Source organism: Dendrobates tinctorius, unplaced genomic scaffold (assembly GCF_039654945.1).
Source record: "Dendrobates tinctorius isolate UK_male_01 unplaced genomic scaffold, ASM3965494v1 ptg000135l, whole genome shotgun sequence".
NCBI lineage: Eukaryota > Metazoa > Chordata > Amphibia > Anura > Dendrobatidae > Dendrobates > Dendrobates tinctorius.
The window spans coordinates 9,409,446-9,427,252 of record NW_027361803.1 but is presented as its reverse complement, the minus strand read 5'-3'; the positions used below and the strand labels follow the sequence as shown (position 1 = coordinate 9,427,252).

The following is a 17,807-nucleotide window of genomic DNA, read 5'->3' as shown; positions in this document are numbered from 1 at the left end:
GTATACAGTGTAGTGTGTATATATAGTGTATACAGTGTAGTGTGTATATATAGTGTATACAGTGTAGTGTGTATATAGTGTATACAGTGTAGTGTTTGTATATTGTGTATACAGTGTAGTGTGTATATAGTGTATACAGTGTAGTGTGTGTATATAGTGTATACAGTGTAGTGTGTATATAGTGTAAACAGTGTAGTGTGTGTATACAGTGTAGTGTGTGTGTATATAGTGTATACAGTGTAGTGTGTGTGTATATATAGTGTATACCGTGTAGTGTGTGTATATAGTGTATACAGTGTAGTGTGTGTGTATATAGTGAATATAGTGTGTGTATATAGTGTATACAGTGTAGTGTGTGTAGTGTATACAGTGTAGTGTGTGTATATAGTGTATATAGTGTAGTGTGTATATAGTGTATACAGTGTAGTGTGTGTATATAGTGTATACAGTGTAGTGTGTGTGTATACAGTGTAGTGTGTATATAGTGTATACAGTGTAGTGTGTGTATATGGTGTATACAGTGTAGTGTGTATATAGTGTATACAGTGTAGTGTGTGTATATAGTGTATACAGTGTAGTGTGTGTATATAGTGTAAACAGTGTAGTGTGTATATAGTGTAAACAGTGTAGTGTGTGTATACAGTGTAGTGTGTGTGTATATAGTGTATACAGTGTAGTGTGTGTGTATATATAGTGTATACCGTGTAGTGTGTGTATATAGTGTATACAGTGTAGTGTGTGTGTATATAGTGAATATAGTGTGTGTATATAGTGTATACAGTGTAGTGTGTGTAGTGTATACAGTGTAGTGTGTGTATATAGTGTATATAGTGTAGTGTGTATATAGTGTATACAGTGTGTGTATATAGTGTATACAGTGTAGTGTGTGTGTGTATACAGTGTAGTGTGTATATAGTGTATACAGTGTAGTGTGTGTATATGGTGTATACAGTGTAGTGTGTATATAGTGTACACAGTGTAGTGTGTGTGTATATAGTGTATACAGTGTAGTTTGTGTATATAGTGTATACAGTGTAGTGTATATATAGTGTATACAGTGTAGTGTGTGTGTGTGTATACAGTGTAGTGTGTGTATATAGTGTATACAGTGTAGTGTGTGTATACAGTGTAGTGTGTGTATATGGTGTATACAGTGTAGTGTGTATATAGTGTATACAGTGTAGTGTGTGTATATAGTGTATACAGTGTAGTGTGTATATATAGTGTATACAGTGTAGTGTGTATATATAGTGTATACAGTGTAGTGTGTGTGTATATAGTGTATACAGTGTAGTGTGTGTATACAGTGTAGTGTATATAGTGTATACAGTGTAGTGTGTATACAGTGTAGTGTGTGTATAGTGTATACAGTGTAGTGTGTGTATATAGTGTATACAGTGTAGTGTGTGTATACAGTGTATACAGTGTAGTGTGTGTATACAGTGTATACAGTGTAGTGTGTGTATATAGTGTATACAGTGTAGTGTGTGTATATAGTGTATATAGTGTAGTGTGTATATAGTGTATACAGTGTAGTGTGTGTATATAGTGTATACAGTGTAGTGTGTGTATATAGTGTAAACAGTGCAGTGTGTATATAGTGTAAACAGTGTAGTGTGTGTATACAGTGTAGTGTGTGTATATAGTGTATACAGTGTAGTGTGTGTGTATATATAGTGTATACCGTGTAGTGTGTGTATATAGTGTATACAGTGTAGTGTGTGTGTATATAGTGAATATAGTGTGTGTATATAGTGTATACAGTGTAGTGTGTGTAGTGTATACAGTGTAGTGTGTGTATATAGTGTATATAGTGTAGTGTGTATATAGTGTATACAGTGTGTGTATATAGTGTATACAGTGTAGTGTGTGTGTGTATACAGTGTAGTGTGTATATAGTGTATACAGTGTAGTGTGTGTATATGGTGTATACAGTGTAGTGTGTATATAGTGTATACAGTGTAGTGTGTGTGTATATAGTGTATACAGTGTAGTTTGTGTATATAGTGTATACAGTGTAGTGTATATATAGTGTATACAGTGTAGTGTGTGTGTGTGTATACAGTGTAGTGTGTGTATATAGTGTATACAGTGTAGTGTGTGTATACAGTGTAGTGTGTGTATATGGTGTATACAGTGTAGTGTGTATATAGTGTATACAGTGTAGTGTGTGTATATAGTGTATACAGTGTAGTGTGTATATATAGTGTATACAGTGTAGTGTGTATATATAGTGTATACAGTGTAGTGTGTGTGTATATAGTGTATACAGTGTAGTGTGTGTATACAGTGTAGTGTATATAGTGTATACAGTGTAGTGTGTATACAGTGTAGTGTGTGTATAGTGTATACAGTGTAGTGTGTGTATATAGTGTATACAGTGTAGTGTGTGTATATAGTGTATACAGTGTAGTGTGTATAGTGTATACAGTGTAGTGTGTGTGTATATAGTGTATACAGTGTAGTGTGTATATAGTGTATACACTGTAGTGTTTGTATATTGTGTATACAGTGTAGTGTGTATATAGTGTATACAATGTAGTGTGTGTATACAGTGTAGTGTGAATATAGTGTATACAGTGTAGTGTGTGTATACAGTGTAGTGTGTGTATATAGTGTAGTGTGTATACAGTGTAGTGTGTGTATACAGTGTAGTGTGTGTATAGTGTATACAGTGTAGTGTGTATATAGTGTATACAGTGTAGTGTGTGTATATAGTGTATATAGTGTAGTGTGTATATAGTGTATACAGTGTAGTGTGTATATAGTGTGTACAGTGTAGTGTGTGTATATAGTGTATACAGTGTAGTGTGTATATAGTGTATACAGTGTAGTGTGTGTATACAGTGTAGTGTGTGTATACAGTGTATACAGTGTAGTGTGTGTATATAGTGTATACAGTGTAGTGTGTGTATATAGTGTAGTGTGTGTATATAGTGTATATAGTGTAGTGTGTATATAGTGTATACAGTGTAGTGTGTATATAGTGTGTACAGTGTAGTGTGTGTATATAGTGTATACAGTGTAGTGTGTATATAGTGTATACAGTGTAGTGTGTGTATATAGTGTATATAGTGTAGTGTGTATATAGTGTATACAGTGTAGTGTGTATATAGTGTGTACAGTGTAGTGTGTGTATATAGTGTATACAGTGTAGTGTGTATATAGTGTATACAGTGTAGTGTGTGTATACAGTGTATACAGTGTAGTGTGTGTATATAGTGTATACAGTGTAGTGTGTGTATATAGTGTATACAGTGTAGTGTGTGTATATAGTGTATACAGTGTAGTGTGTGTATATAGTGTATACAGTGTAGTGTGTATAGTGTATACAGTGTAGTGTGTATATAGTGTATACAGTGTAGTGTGTGTATATAGTGTATATAGTGTAGTGTGTATAGTGTATACAGTGTAGTGTGTATATAGTGTATACAGTGTAGTGTGTGTATATAGTGTATACAGTGTAGTGTGTATAGTGTATACAGTGTAGTGTGTATATAGTGTATACAGTGTAGTGTGTGTATATAGTGTATATAGTGTAGTGTGTATAGTGTATACAGTGTAGTGTGTATATAGTGTATACAGTGTAGTGTGTGTATATAGTGTATACAGTGTAGTGTGTATAGTGTATACAGTGTAGTGTGTATATAGTGTATACAGTGTAGTGTGTGTATATAGTGTATATAGTGTAGTGTGTATATAGTGTATACAGTGTAGTGTGTATATAGTGTGTACAGTGTAGTGTGTGTATATAGTGTATACAGTGTAGTGTGTATATAGTGTATACAGTGTAGTGTGTGTATACAGTGTAGTGTGTGTATATAGTGTATACAGTGTAGTGTGTATATAGTGTATACAGTGTAGTGTGTGTATACAGTGTAGTGTGTGTATACAGTGTATACAGTGTAGTGTGTGTATATAGTGTATACAGTGTAGTGTGTGTATATAGTGTATACAGTGTAGTGTGTGTATATAGTGTATATAGTGTAGTGTGTATATAGTGTATACAGTGTAGTGTGTATATAGTGTGTACAGTGTAGTGTGTGTATATAGTGTATACAGTGTAGTGTGTATATAGTGTATACAGTGTAGTGTGTGTATATAGTGTATATAGTGTAGTGTGTATATAGTGTATACAGTGTAGTGTGTATATAGTGTGTACAGTGTAGTGTGTGTATATAGTGTATACAGTGTAGTGTGTATATAGTGTATACAGTGTAGTGTGTGTATACAGTGTAGTGTGTGTATACAGTGTATACAGTGTAGTGTGTGTATATAGTGTATACAGTGTAGTGTGTGTATATAGTGTATACAGTGTAGTGTGTGTATATAGTGTATACAGTGTAGTGTGTATAGTGTATACAGTGTAGTGTGTATATAGTGTATACAGTGTAGTGTGTGTATATAGTGTATATAGTGTAGTGTGTATAGTGTATACAGTGTAGTGTGTATATAGTGTATACAGTGTAGTGTGTGTATATAGTGTATACAGTGTAGTGTGTGTATATAGTGTATACAGTGTAGTGTGTATAGTGTATACAGTGTAGTGTGTATATAGTGTATACAGTGTAGTGTGTGTATATAGTGTATATAGTGTAGTGTGTATAGTGTATACAGTGTAGTGTGTATATAGTGTATACAGTGTAGTGTGTGTATATAGTGTATACAGTGTAGTGTGTATAGTGTATACAGTGTAGTGTGTATATAGTGTATACAGTGTAGTGTGTGTATATAGTGTATATAGTGTAGTGTGTATAGTGTATACAGTGTAGTGTGTATATAGTGTATACAGTGTAGTGTGTGTATATAGTGTATACAGTGTAGTGTGTATAGTGTATACAGTGTAGTGTGTATATAGTGTATACAGTGTAGTGTGTGTATATAGTGTATATAGTGTAGTGTGTATATAGTGTATACAGTGTAGTGTGTATATAGTGTGTACAGTGTAGTGTGTGTATATAGTGTATACAGTGTAGTGTGTATATAGTGTATACAGTGTAGTGTGTGTATACAGTGTAGTGTGTGTATACAGTGTATACAGTGTAGTGTGTGTATATAGTGTATACAGTGTAGTGTGTGTATATAGTGTATACAGTGTAGTGTGTGTATATAGTGTATACAGTGTAGTGTGTGTATATAGCGTATACAGTGTAGTGTGTATACAGTGTAGTGTATGTATATAGTGTATACAGTGTAGTGTGTATATAGTGTATACAGTGTAGTGTGTATCTAGTGTATACAGTGTAGTGTGTATATAGTGTATACAGTGTAGTGTGTGTATATAGTGTATACAGTGTAGTGTATGTATATAGTGTATACAGTGTAGTGTGTATATAGTGTATACAGTGTAGTGTGTATCTAGTGTATACAGTGTAGTGTGTGTATATAGTGTATACAGTGTAGTGTGTATATAGTGTATACAGAGTAGTGTGTGTATCTAGTGTATACAGTGTAGTGTGTGTATATAGTGTACACAGTGTAGTGTGTATATAGTGTATACAGAGTAGTGTGTGTATATAGTGTACACAGTGTAGTGTGTATATAGTGTATACAGTGTAGTGTGTATATAGTGTATACAGTGTAGTGTGTATATAGTGTATACAGTGTAGTGTGTATATAGTGTATACAGAGTAGTGTGTGTTTATAGTGTACACAGTGTAGTGTGTATATAGTGTATACAGAGTAGTGTGTGTATATAGTGTACACAGTGTAGTGTGTATATAGTGTATACAGAGTAGTGTGTGTATATAGTGTACACAGTGTAGTGTGTATATAGTGTATACAGTGTAGTGTGTATATAGTGTTAACAGTGTAGTGTGTATAGTGTATACAGTGTAGTGTGTATATAGTGTATACAGAGTAGTGTGTATATAGTGTATACAGTGTAGTGTGTATATAGTGTATACAGTGTAGTGTGTATAGTGTATACAGTGTAGTGTGTGTATATAGTGTATACAGTGTAGTGTGTATATAGTGTATACAGTGTAGTGTGTATATAGTGTATACAGTGTAGTGTGTATATAGTGTATACAGTGTAGTGTGTATATAGTGTATACAGTGTAGTGTGTATATAGTGTATACAGAGTAGTGTGTGTATATAGTGTACACAGTGTAGTGTGTATATAGTGTATACAGAGTAGTGTGTGTATATAGTGTATACAGTGTAGTGTGTGTATATAGTGTATACAGTGTAGTGTGTATATAGTGTATACAGTGTAGTGTGTATATAGTGTATACAGAGTAGTGTGTGTATATAGTGTATACAGAGTAGTGTGTATATAGTGTATACAGTGTAGTGTGTGTATATAGTGTATACAGAGTAGTGTGTGTATATAGTGTATACAGTGTAGTGTGTATATAGTGTATACAGTGTAGTGTGTGTTTATAGTGCATACAGTGTAGTGTGTGTATATAGTGTATACAGTGTAGTGTGTATATAGTGTATACAGTGTAGTGTGTGTTTATAGTGCATACAGTGTAGTGTGTGTATATAGTGTATACAGTGTAGTGTGTATATAGTGTGTATATAGTGTATACAGTGTAGTGTGTATATAGTGTAAACAGTGTAGTGTGTATACAGTGTATACAGTGTAGTGTGTATATAGTGTATACAGTGTAGTGTGTATATAGTGTATACAGTGTAGTGTGTATATAGTGTATACAGTGTAGTGTGTGTATATAGTGTATACAGTGTAGTGTGTGTATATAGTGTATACAGTGTAGTGTGTATATAGTGTATACAGTGTAGTGTGTGTATATAGTGTATACAGTGTAGTGTGTATATAGTGTATACAGTGTAGTGTGTATATAGTGTATACAGTGTAGTGTGTATATAGTGTATACAGTGTAGTGTGTATATAGTGTATACAGTGTAGTGTGTATACAGTGTATACAGTGTAGTGTGTATATAGTGTATACAGTGTAGTGTGTGTATATAGTGTATACAGTGTAGTGTGTATATAGTGTATACAGTGTAGTGTGTATACAGTGTATACAGTGTAGTGTGTATATAGTGCATACAGTGTAGTGTGTGTATATAGTGTATACAGTGTAGTGTGTATATAGTGTATACAGTGTAGTGTGTATACAGTGTATACAGTGTAGTGTGTATATAGTGTATACAGTGTAGTGTGTATATAGTGTATACAGTGTAGTGTGTATATAGTGTATACAGTGTAGTGTGTGTATATAGTGTATACAGTGTAGTGTGTATATAGTGTATACAGTGTAGTGTGTATATAGTGTATACAGTGTAGTGTATATAGTGTATACAGTGTAGTGTGTATATAGTGTATACAGTGTAGTGTGTGTATATAGTGTATACAGTGTAGTGTGTGTATATAGTGTATACAGTGTAGTGTGTGTATATAGTGTATACAGTGTAGTGTGTATATAGTGTATACAGTGTAGTGTGTATATAGTGTATACAGTGTAGTGTGTATATAGTCTATACAGTGTAGTGTGTATATAGTGTATACAGTGTAGTGTGTGTATATAGTGTATACAGTGTAGTGTGTATATAGTGTATACAGTGTAGTGTGTATATAGTCTATACAGTGTAGTGTGTATATAGTCTATACAGTGTAGTGTGTGTATAGTGTATACAGTGTAGTGTGTGTATATAGTGTATACAGTGTAGTGTGTGTATATAGTGTATACAGTGTAGTGTGTATATAGTGTATACAGTGTAGTGTGTATATAGTGTATACAGTGTAGTGTGTATATAGTCTATACAGTGTAGTGTGTATATAGTGTATACAGTGTAGTGTGTATATAGTGTATACAGTGTAGTGTGTATATAGTGTATACAGTGTAGTGTGTATATAGTGTATACAGTGTAGTGTGTATATAGTCTATACAGTGTAGTGTGTATATAGTGTATACAGTGTAGTGTGTATATAGTGTATACAGTGTAGTGTGTATATAGTGTATACAGTGTAGTGTGTATATAGTGTATACAGTGTAGTGTGTATATAGTCTATACAGTGTAGTGTGTATATAGTGTATACAGTGTAGTGTGTATATAGTGTATACAGTGTAGTGTGTATATAGTGTATACAGTGTAGTGTGTATATAGTGTATACAGTGTAGTGTGTGTATAGTGTATACAGTGTAGAGTGTATATAGTGTATACAGTGTAGTGTGTATACAGTGTATACAGTGTAGTGTGTGTATATAGTGTATACAGTATATTTCTCACCTCCGCTCTGGTTGAATCGCTCCATCGCTGTCCTCACATTATGTCTGATTACAGCCTCACTCCCTTTAGCGATCTGTGTCTGTTCCTCCCAGTATCCTTCCTCCATTTTCTCCATCCACTGGACCTTGGGTCGGGTTCTGCCGCTCTCCGAGTTATAATTCACAATCTCCCGATCATCCACATATCCGATCTCGGAGTATTCCGGCAGCCCGGACCCCGGAGCTGAGACCCCCGTCTTATAGTACCGCAGAGAGTGACTGTCTGAGAGAGACACAGAGTGTTACATGTCACACACACAGGACCCTGCAGTCACAGGAGGAGACACATGTAAACCAAAGACAGAAACATAGTGATTAACCCCTTAAGCACCAAGCCACCTTGTAGGTTAATGGCCCGGCCTTAATTGTGAAATCGGACCGCTGTCACTTTATGTGGTTATGACTCTGGAACGCTTCCATGGATCCCGCTGATTCTGACACTGTTTTCTCCTGACACTTTGTACTTCATGTCAGTGGTAACATTTCTTTGATATAACTTGCGATTATTTATGAAAATAACGGAAATTTGTCAAAAATCTTGAAAATTTTGCAACTTCCAAACTTTAATTTTTGTACCCTTAAATCAGAGAGTGGTGTCACACAAATAGTTAATAAATATCATTTCCCACATGTCTACATTACATCAGCACAATTTTGGAAACATTTTTTTTTTGTTAGGACGTTATAAGGGTTAAAAATTAACCAGCGATTTCTCATTTTTCCAACAAAATTTACAAAACCATTTTTTAGGGACGACCTCACAATAGAAGCGAGTTTGAGGGGTCAATATAACAGAAAATACCCGAAAGTGACACCATTCTAAAAACTGCACCCCTCAAGGTGTGCAAAACCACATGCAAGAAGTTTATTAACCCATTAGGTACTTCTCAAGAATTAAAGCAATGTGGAAAGAAAAAATGAACATTTAACTTTTTTTTCCCAAAAATTTTATTTCAGACACAATTTTTTTATTTTGTGAAGGGTATCAGGAGAAAATGAACCACAATATTTGTTGTGCAATTTCTCCTGAGTACACCGATACCCCATGTGTGGAGGAAGACCAATCTTTAGGCGCACGGTAGCGCTCAGAAGGAAAGGAGCATCGTTTAAAGGTTTTGAATGTCAAATTGGCTGGAATTGAGATCGGACGCCATGTCGCGTTTGGAGAGCCCCTGATGTGCCTAAACAGTGGAAACCTCCCACAAGTGACCCCATTTTGGAAACTAGACCCCCCAAGGAAGTTATCTAGATGTGTGGTGAAAACTTTGAACCTGCAAGGGATTCACAGAAGTTTATAGCGTAGAGCCATAAAATTAAAAGATCATTTTTTTGCACAAAAATGATCTTTTTGCCCCCAAATTTTTATTTTCACAAGGGTAACAGGAGAAAAAGGACCTCAAGAGTTGTTGTGCAATTTGTCCTGAGTACGCTGATACCCCATATGGGGGGGTAAACCACTGTTTGGGCGCATGGCAGAGCTCAGAAGGGAAGGAGCACCGTTTTGGAATGCAGATTTTGATGGAATGGCCTGTGTGCGTCATGTTGCGTTTGCAGAGCCCCTGATGTGCCTAAACAGTAGAACCTATGGGATGGAGGATATGTATGATGGGTATATGGACACTCGACTATGGGATGGAGAATATGTATGATGGGTATATGGGCACGGGACTATGGGATGGAGGATAATTATAATTTGTTATAACTAACCACAGTAAGTTACTATGCCCGGGCAGCGCCGGGCTCTTCAGCTAGTGTATATATATATATATATATATATATATATATATATATATATATATATGTGTGTCTCACATTTTTATCTCCAGTGATTTTGAGCCCTAATACAGGGTTTTTTTATGTTTTGCCACTTTCGCACACTAAAATCTGTTACAAACAATGTTTTTCCATCCTCATACTCAGATAGCTGTAGCTTTTTTGTTTTTTTGTCTACAGACCTACAGTTGTGGCCAAAAGTATTGACACCCCTGCAACTCTGTCAGATAATACTCAGTTTCTTCCTGAAAATGATTGCAATCACAAATTCTTTGGTATTATTATCTTCATTTAATTTCTCTTAAATGAAAAAACACAAAAGAGAATGAAGCAAAAAGCAAAACATTGATCATTTCACACAAAACTCCAAAAATGGGCCAGACAAAAGTATTGGCACCCTCAGCCTAATACTTGGTTGCACAACCTTTAGCCAAAATAACTGCGACCAACCGCTTCCGGTAACCATCAATGAGTTTCTTAGAATGCTCTGCTGGAATTTTAGACCATTCTTCTTTGGCAAACTACTCCAGGTCCCTGATATTTGAAGGGTGCCTTCTCCAAAATGCCATTTTTAGATCTATCCACAGGTGTTCTATGGGATTCAGGTCTGGACTCATTGCTGGCCACCTTAGGAGTCTCCAGTGCTTTCTCTCAAACCATTTTCTAGTGCTTTTTGAAGTGTGTTTTGGGTCATTGTCCTGCTGGAAGACCCATGACCTCTGAGGGAGACCCAGCTTTCTCACACTGGGCCCTACATTATGCTGCAAAATTTGTTGGTAGTCTTCAGACTTCATAATGCCATGCACACGGTCAAGCAGTCCAGTGTCAGAGGCAGCAAAGCAACCCCAAAACATCCAGGAACCTCCGCCATGTTTGACTGTAAGGACCGTGTTCTTTTCTTTGAATGCCTCTTTTTTCTCCTGTAAACTCTATGTTGATGCCTTTGCCCAAAAAGCTACTTTTGTCTCCTCTGACCAGAGAACATTCTTCCAAAACGTTTTAGGCTTTTTCAGGTAAGTTTTGGCAAACTCCAGCCTGGCTTTTTTATGTCTCGGGGTAAGAAGTGGGGTCTTCCTGGGTCTCCTACCATACAGTCCCTTTTCATTCAGACGCCGACGGATAGTACGGGTTGACACTGTTGTACCCTCGGACTGCAGGGCAGCTTGAACTTTTTTGGATGTTAGTCGAGGTTCTTTATCCAACATCTGCAGAATCTTGAGTTGAAATGTCTTGTCAATTTTTCTTTTCCGTCCACATCTAGGGAGGTTAGCCACAGTGCCATGGGCTTTAAACTTCTTGATGACACTGCGCACGGTAGACACAGGAACATTCAGATCTTTGGAGATGGACTTGTAGCCTTGAGATTGCTCATGCTTCCTCACAATTTGGTTTCTCAAGTCCTCAGACAGTTCTTTGGTCTTCTTTCTTTTCTCCATGCTCAATGTGGTACACACAAGGACACAGGACAGAGGTTGAGTCACCTTTAATCCATGTCAACTGGCTGCAAGTGTGATTTAGTTATTGCCAACACCTGTTAGGTGCCACAGGTAAGTTACAGGTGCTGTTAATTACACAAATTAGAGAAGCATCACATGATTTTTTGAACAGTGCCAATACTTTTGTCCACCCTCTTTTTTATGTTTGGTGTGGAATTATATCCAATTTGGCTTTAGGACAATTCTTTTTGTGTTTTTTCATTTAAGACAAATTAAATGAAGATAATAATACCAAAGAATTTGTGTTTGCAATCATTTTCAGGAAGAAACTGAGTATTATCTGACAGAATTGCAGGGGTGTCAATACTTTTGGCCACAACTGTATGTAAGGGCTTGTTTCTTGCGGGACAAGATGATATTTTTCTTGATACCATTTTTATTGCAGGCAATTTTTTTGATCACTTTTTGATCTATGTTTTGTGTGTCAGTGTGGTATTTTTGGCATTTTTATTTTTTACAGTGTTCATCAGATGTTATATAATATGACGCTGTGTTCCGGATCTGCTGTTTCCAGATATGCACTTCTTCCCCTTTAATTTCGTTTTTTATAGATAAAACAGCGTTTTCACTTGCAAAATATTTTCTCTTTTCTTTTTCTTACTTTCTCTTTTTATTTTTCACATTTTTATAAACTTTATTTAACTTTTTTTCTTTATCATCGCGTCATACAGGTCCGGTTGTTTGTGGGAACGCACTTCCCATTGCCCCGTACATGTACAGCAGATGTCAGTAAGGGGTGAAAGTCTGTGGGGAGTTACAGCAAGAGCAGAGGCCTTTATGTTCCTCACAGATGTTCTGCAGCAGCTGGGGTCATGTACTGTACAGGTCACTCTGCAGCTGCTGCAGAACCTCTCTCGGCTTCCCGTGTGCACTTTTTATGTATCCTGCTCTCTGCACACTAAAGACTATGGGCCTGAATCATTATTGTATTTGTTCCTTTTTTTGGTAAACTTTTGGTGTTTTTTCACTCGTTTTCCATTTACACCTAATTATCCTTTTTTTTCTGCCATTTTTTTTTTCCGTCTCTTCTACATTTTCTCCAGTTTTTTCTTGTTCCCCATTGTGGTCGGGGTTTGGGGGATTATTAATGTTATTTAGTGTGTATGTTCTCCCCGTGTTTGGGTGGGTTTCCTCCTGTTTCTCTAGTTTCTTCCTGTTTCTCCAGTTTCCTCCCACATTATAAAGACATCCTGATAGGGAATGTAGATTGTGAGCCCCAATGGGGACAGTGATGATGCTGTCTGTAAAGCTGTGGAATTAATGGCGCTATATAAGTGAGTAACATAGGGCAGCTCGGTGGCTCAGTGGTTAGCAAGGAGACAAGGACAACATCTGCAAGGTGTGTGTATGTTCCCGCCGGGTTTGGGTGGGTTTCCTCCAGGTTTTTCGGTTTCCTCCCACACTCCAAAGACATACTGATAGGGAATGTAGATTGTGAGCCCCAATGGGGACAGCGATGATGATGTCTGTAAAGCTGTGGAATTAATGGTGCTATAAAAGTGAGTAAAATAAATAAACTATCTGCGGCTCGGCCGGTGATTCTCGTTTCTTTCCTTCCACCTCATGGCTGATGGACATATGGGGGACCCCGAGGAGGAGAAGGTCAGTGTCACCCAGGACTGACACACTGTAACAGCACCACAGTCACTGTACACTGGAGGGTGGAGCTCAGCGCTGATTGGACGGGAGGTGCAGCATCCTCCAATAGGAGCAGGAATCTCCCGCTGCTCAGCAGTTACCGGGCAGAGGGAGGACGGAGAGGTGAGAGCTGGAGGAAGCGATGAGAGAGTCGGTTTCTTATTTGTTCATTTTCTCATTTGTAAATTTTTCTTTTTTTTTGTTTTTTTTTTACAAGTTTAATAAGGAGAAAAGTTCTCCCAATAATAGAATACGCGGCAGTGCGGCGCCCGGAGGGGAACACACAGGAAAACAGCTGGAAAATATATAAGAGGCACAAAAATGGCCTCAAAGTGTCAGACGGTGAATTGTCCCAGCCTCACATAAGTCTCTGGTGTTTTCCAAGGGTTGTGACCTTCAGTCACTGATCTCCCATCAATCACACAGAGGAGACACCAAGAATCATCATCAGGTCTCTGTACCCGGCCCAAACGGGGTCTGAGCCGAAAATCTGCATCAGAGGCAAACGGACAATTGTCCCCTATTGTGAAGGAGCAACCGGAGCTCAGAGAGAGAAATCACTGTGTGCCGCTGATCTCCCCCATCACCGCGATCCCCGGCACAATGGATCTCACCGGCTGTGATGCCGGGATCCACTGAGAGCGGCCGAGAGGAGCGGATTGTGATCTCCACAGTCATTAACCCTTTACACACACAAGTTCCTTATTGGAGTCACTAATAAGTGGTGATTTGCCCGCTGTGATGTTATTCGGCCAGGAGGTCATTGGGGCCATCTCGGATCCCTCCCTTCTGTGTGATCGCTGGTGAGATCAGTGGCCCAACATCATTTACCCTGTGATTCACCCCTTTGGGGCCATTTCTGAGCCTCTTCTATAGACTATGTAGCCGCTTTCAGGTGTGTTTTCACCTCCGGGCCCCGTACTGCAGTGTATTCACCTCCGGGCCCCGCACTGCAGTGTATTCACCTCCGGGCCCCGCACTGCAGTGGATTCACCTCCGGGCCCCGCACTGCAGTGTAGTCACCTCCGGGCCCCGCACTGCAGTGGATTCACCTCCGGGCCCCGCACTGCAGTGTAGTCACCTCCGGGCCCCGCACTGCAGTGGATTCACCTCCGGGCCCCGCACTGCAGTGGATTCACCTCCGGGCCCCGCACTGCAGTGGATTCTATTATTGAGGTCGGTTTTGCTCATAATTAAACTTGTAAATAATAAAAGAGAACAAGAAACCGACTTCAGCCTCAGCCGACGCGGAGACCCCAGAAACAGCGCCATGTCCTCCTCACTATGGCGCCCACCGCAGGCGCAGCTTCTCTAATGGATTTCTGCCTCTTATAGACGAAAACACATTGATCCATAAACTCCAATCACAACAGACGACATAAATAAGACGTAATAATCGTCTGCGATCAGGAGCAATCACTGATCACCCTCCATACTCACCAGAACACACCGCAGACACGTGAAGGAGAAGCCCAATGAGGGGCCACATCCTCCTGCAGATATATGTGGGGACCCCGAGGAGGAGAAGAAGGTAACTGTCACCCAAGAAAGACACAAAGTAACAATATCACAGTCACTGGGGGGCGGAGCTCAGCGCTGATTGGACGGGAGCTGCAGCGTCCTCCAATAGGAGAAGGAATCTCCCGCTGCTCAGCAGTTACCGGGCAGAGGGAGGACGGAGAGGTGAGAGCTGGAGGAAGCGAAAGGGAAAGCTGCAGATTGTCTGGAAATAATGAAAACTATATTTAGAATTGAGAGTCCTCAGTGGTCAATGCCTTTTAAAATGTATCAACCACTGAGGACTCTCAATTCTAAATATATTTATTTTTCTATCTACTGGCTAACAAGGCACAGAGATATACATCTTTCCTGCTAGAAATAAGGAACATTAAGGGTATGTGCACACGTTGCGGATTTGCCTGTGGAATTTTCTGCGCAGATTCTTCCTCTCTCGGCAGAAGATCTGTGTGTTTTTGATGCGGATTTTCATGCAGATTTGTCTGCGTTTTTGTAAGCTAAATAAAGATCTATTATTTAACAAAAAAAATAATTTTGATGTCATTTCTTTGTCCAACCTCTTCTTTTACATACTCCATTGAATCCCATGTCATCACATACCATGTTCACATATAATGTACACAAAACAAATATAAGTGAACATCTATAGATAGACAAAAAAGAACACAGCAGGACACAGCAGGACAGTTTTTGTTCACATGTGCTGCTGTGTTCTTTTCTGTCTATATTATGCAGTTTTCACAGTTTGCACGTGTTCACACTAGTAGGTGCTGAGCGTTTTTTTTTTTGCGTATTACTGGATGCTGGCTGCCTCCAGTCTGATCTTGCACTCCTCCCATTGGCCTTGCAGGTGCCACAATCAGCTCTACCTGCCCATACATTGTAGGCTTAGCCAGGTAGTGACATGTTTGTCCAAAATTGTAGGCTGGTGGCCCAAAAGTGGCTTATATTATAGAGCAGGGACCCATCAGAGGGAGGTCACCTTGCCGTGGTTGATGGGCTTACATGAATTGGCCAATTTGTGCACTAAGAACCTTCATTTTTCATCTATTACTGGAAGTAAAAAAAATTTTTGAAAAAAAAATTGTGGAAAATTTTGAGAAGTTTAATCTAAATTGAATGCTTTTAATGTTTTTCTGTTTTCACATGGCCTAGATGCATGCACATGTGCTGCTGTGTTCTTTTTTGTCTATATTATGCAGTTTTTGCAGCTTACACGTGTTCACACAAGGGAGTGCTGATCTTTTTTTGCTTATATCTATAGATAGATCTATCGATAGATAGATCAATAGAATTATAGATCTATAGATAGATAGATATATGGATAGATATATCTATTTATCTATCCATAGATCTATCTATCTATAGATATATATCTATAGATAGTTATATCTATAGATAGATATATAATACCATGGCTGATGTTTAGTAATGAACATAATAAAATGGTACATGAAGAGTTAAAGACACACACACACAAAATTTGCATCAAACACAGTATGTTAAATTTAGAAAGAAGGGTAAAAAAAATGGCATGGGCTCCCATGCAATTTTCTGCACCAGACAGGGAAAGCGAGTGACTGGGGGCTGATGTTTATAGCCTGGAAAGCAGATAATACCCATGGATCTTCCCAGGTTATGAATATCAGCCTGCAGCTGTATATTTAGCCTTTACTGGCTATTAAAATAGGGGGGCCCCCAAAAAAATGATGTGGAGTCCCCCTATAATTAATAGCCATAAAAGGCTATGCAGACAGCTGAAGGCTGATATTCATAGCCTAGGAAGGGGCCATGGATATTGCCCCCCCCCCAGCTACAAACACCAGCTCTTAGCCTCCCCAGAAATGGCACATCTCTAAGATGCGCCAATTCTGGCGCTTAGCCTCTCTCTTCCCACTGCCATGTAGCTGTGGCATATTGGGTAATAGTTGGGGGGTTGATGTCACCTTTGTATTGTAAGGTGACATCAAGCCCGGCTTAGTAATGGATCCATTACTAATCCTATAGTTGTGAAAGGGTTAAATAAACACACAGCCAAAATAAAGTATTTTAATGAAATCAAACAACATGGTTTTGCCATCTTCATTGTACTGCTAATCCATGCGACACCCTCTGTCATGAATCACAGGGGAATATATTTGGATCCCATCGCTGCCACCAATGTCATGAACTAGGGGTGTTTGGTTGCCCCCAGTTCTTCAGGAGGTGTCACGTCGCTGTCAGACTCAGGGCCTGCTGTTCCGGCTTCAGCCACTAGGAGGCGCCGGACTGGCACGTCGCATCCAGACTTGGGGCCTGCTGTTCCGGCCTCGGCTACTAGGAGGCGCCGGTCTGTCACATCACCGTCAGACTCTGGGCCTGCTGTTCCGGTCTCAGCCACTAGGAGGCGCCGGACCGTCACTTCGCCATCAGACTCGGGGACGGCTGTTCCTGCCTCGGCCACGGGGAGGCGCCGTGGTTCACCCGTGGGTGGTGGTGGTGACAGAGAAGGGGCTCCTGCGCAGGCATCTGGTGGGCGCAGGCTCCGCCCCTCTGTCAGTCATCAGGGGGTTACTGCATCACCATCTGGCCTAGTCCTGGGGGCTGTCCTAATGACATCATCAGTCCGGGAACCTGTGAGGGATGACCTGATCCCTCAAATACCTTGGGACTGGTCTTGCAAGCCGCCAGATATATTCTTGGTTCCCCTGCGTGCTACTGTGTGATTTGCTATAGTTAACTCTGACCTCAACCTGGATTTCTGACCATTCTATTGCCTGCCGTTTTTGTACCTCTGCCTCTCTCCCGATTTTTGACGCTGACCTTAGCTTGGATTCCTGACCCTTCTTCTGCCTGCTGATTTTGTACCTCTGCTGCCCGCTGGCCTCCGACTCCTGCCTCCGGACCACGATTACGGGTTTTAGTTTTAACCCCTTGGTGGCCGTCCTGCTCTGGTCCACTGCTCCTCTAGACAGCTACCCCCTGGGCCTTGCTACAATTTCAGATCCCTGTATAGGGGTTAAGGGTCTCGGGGTTAGTCGGGGCGCTGTTCCTACTGCAGCCCAGATTCGCAGACGGTCGCCACTTTATATCCGGCCCAGAAGACTGCTTTTTGGATGTATGTCCATCATCCTTTATTTTTTCCCTTCTGCCTGAGCTGATTTC

The 17,807-nt window shown here is 39.4% G+C and overlaps 1 protein-coding gene across 2 annotated transcripts in view; it reads right to left on the bottom strand.

Moving 5' to 3' along the window:
* Positions 1 to 17,807, bottom strand: part of LOC141048421 (class I histocompatibility antigen, F10 alpha chain-like) — a 490,026-nt gene that overhangs the window by 105,454 nt on the left and 366,765 nt on the right. The window contains exons 1-2 of one of the 2 annotated variants that reach the window (XM_073543970.1): positions 14,586 to 14,728; positions 8,201 to 8,461 (exon numbers count right to left, since the gene is read on the bottom strand). In XM_073543970.1, coding sequence (XP_073400071.1) covers positions 8,201 to 8,461; positions 14,586 to 14,634 — 310 coding nt within the window. In that variant the 5' untranslated portion in view covers positions 14,635 to 14,728. Of the gene's footprint in view, positions 1 to 8,200; positions 8,462 to 14,585; positions 14,729 to 17,807 lie in introns of those variants that run through there. The other variant, XM_073543971.1, reaches the window with a different exon arrangement.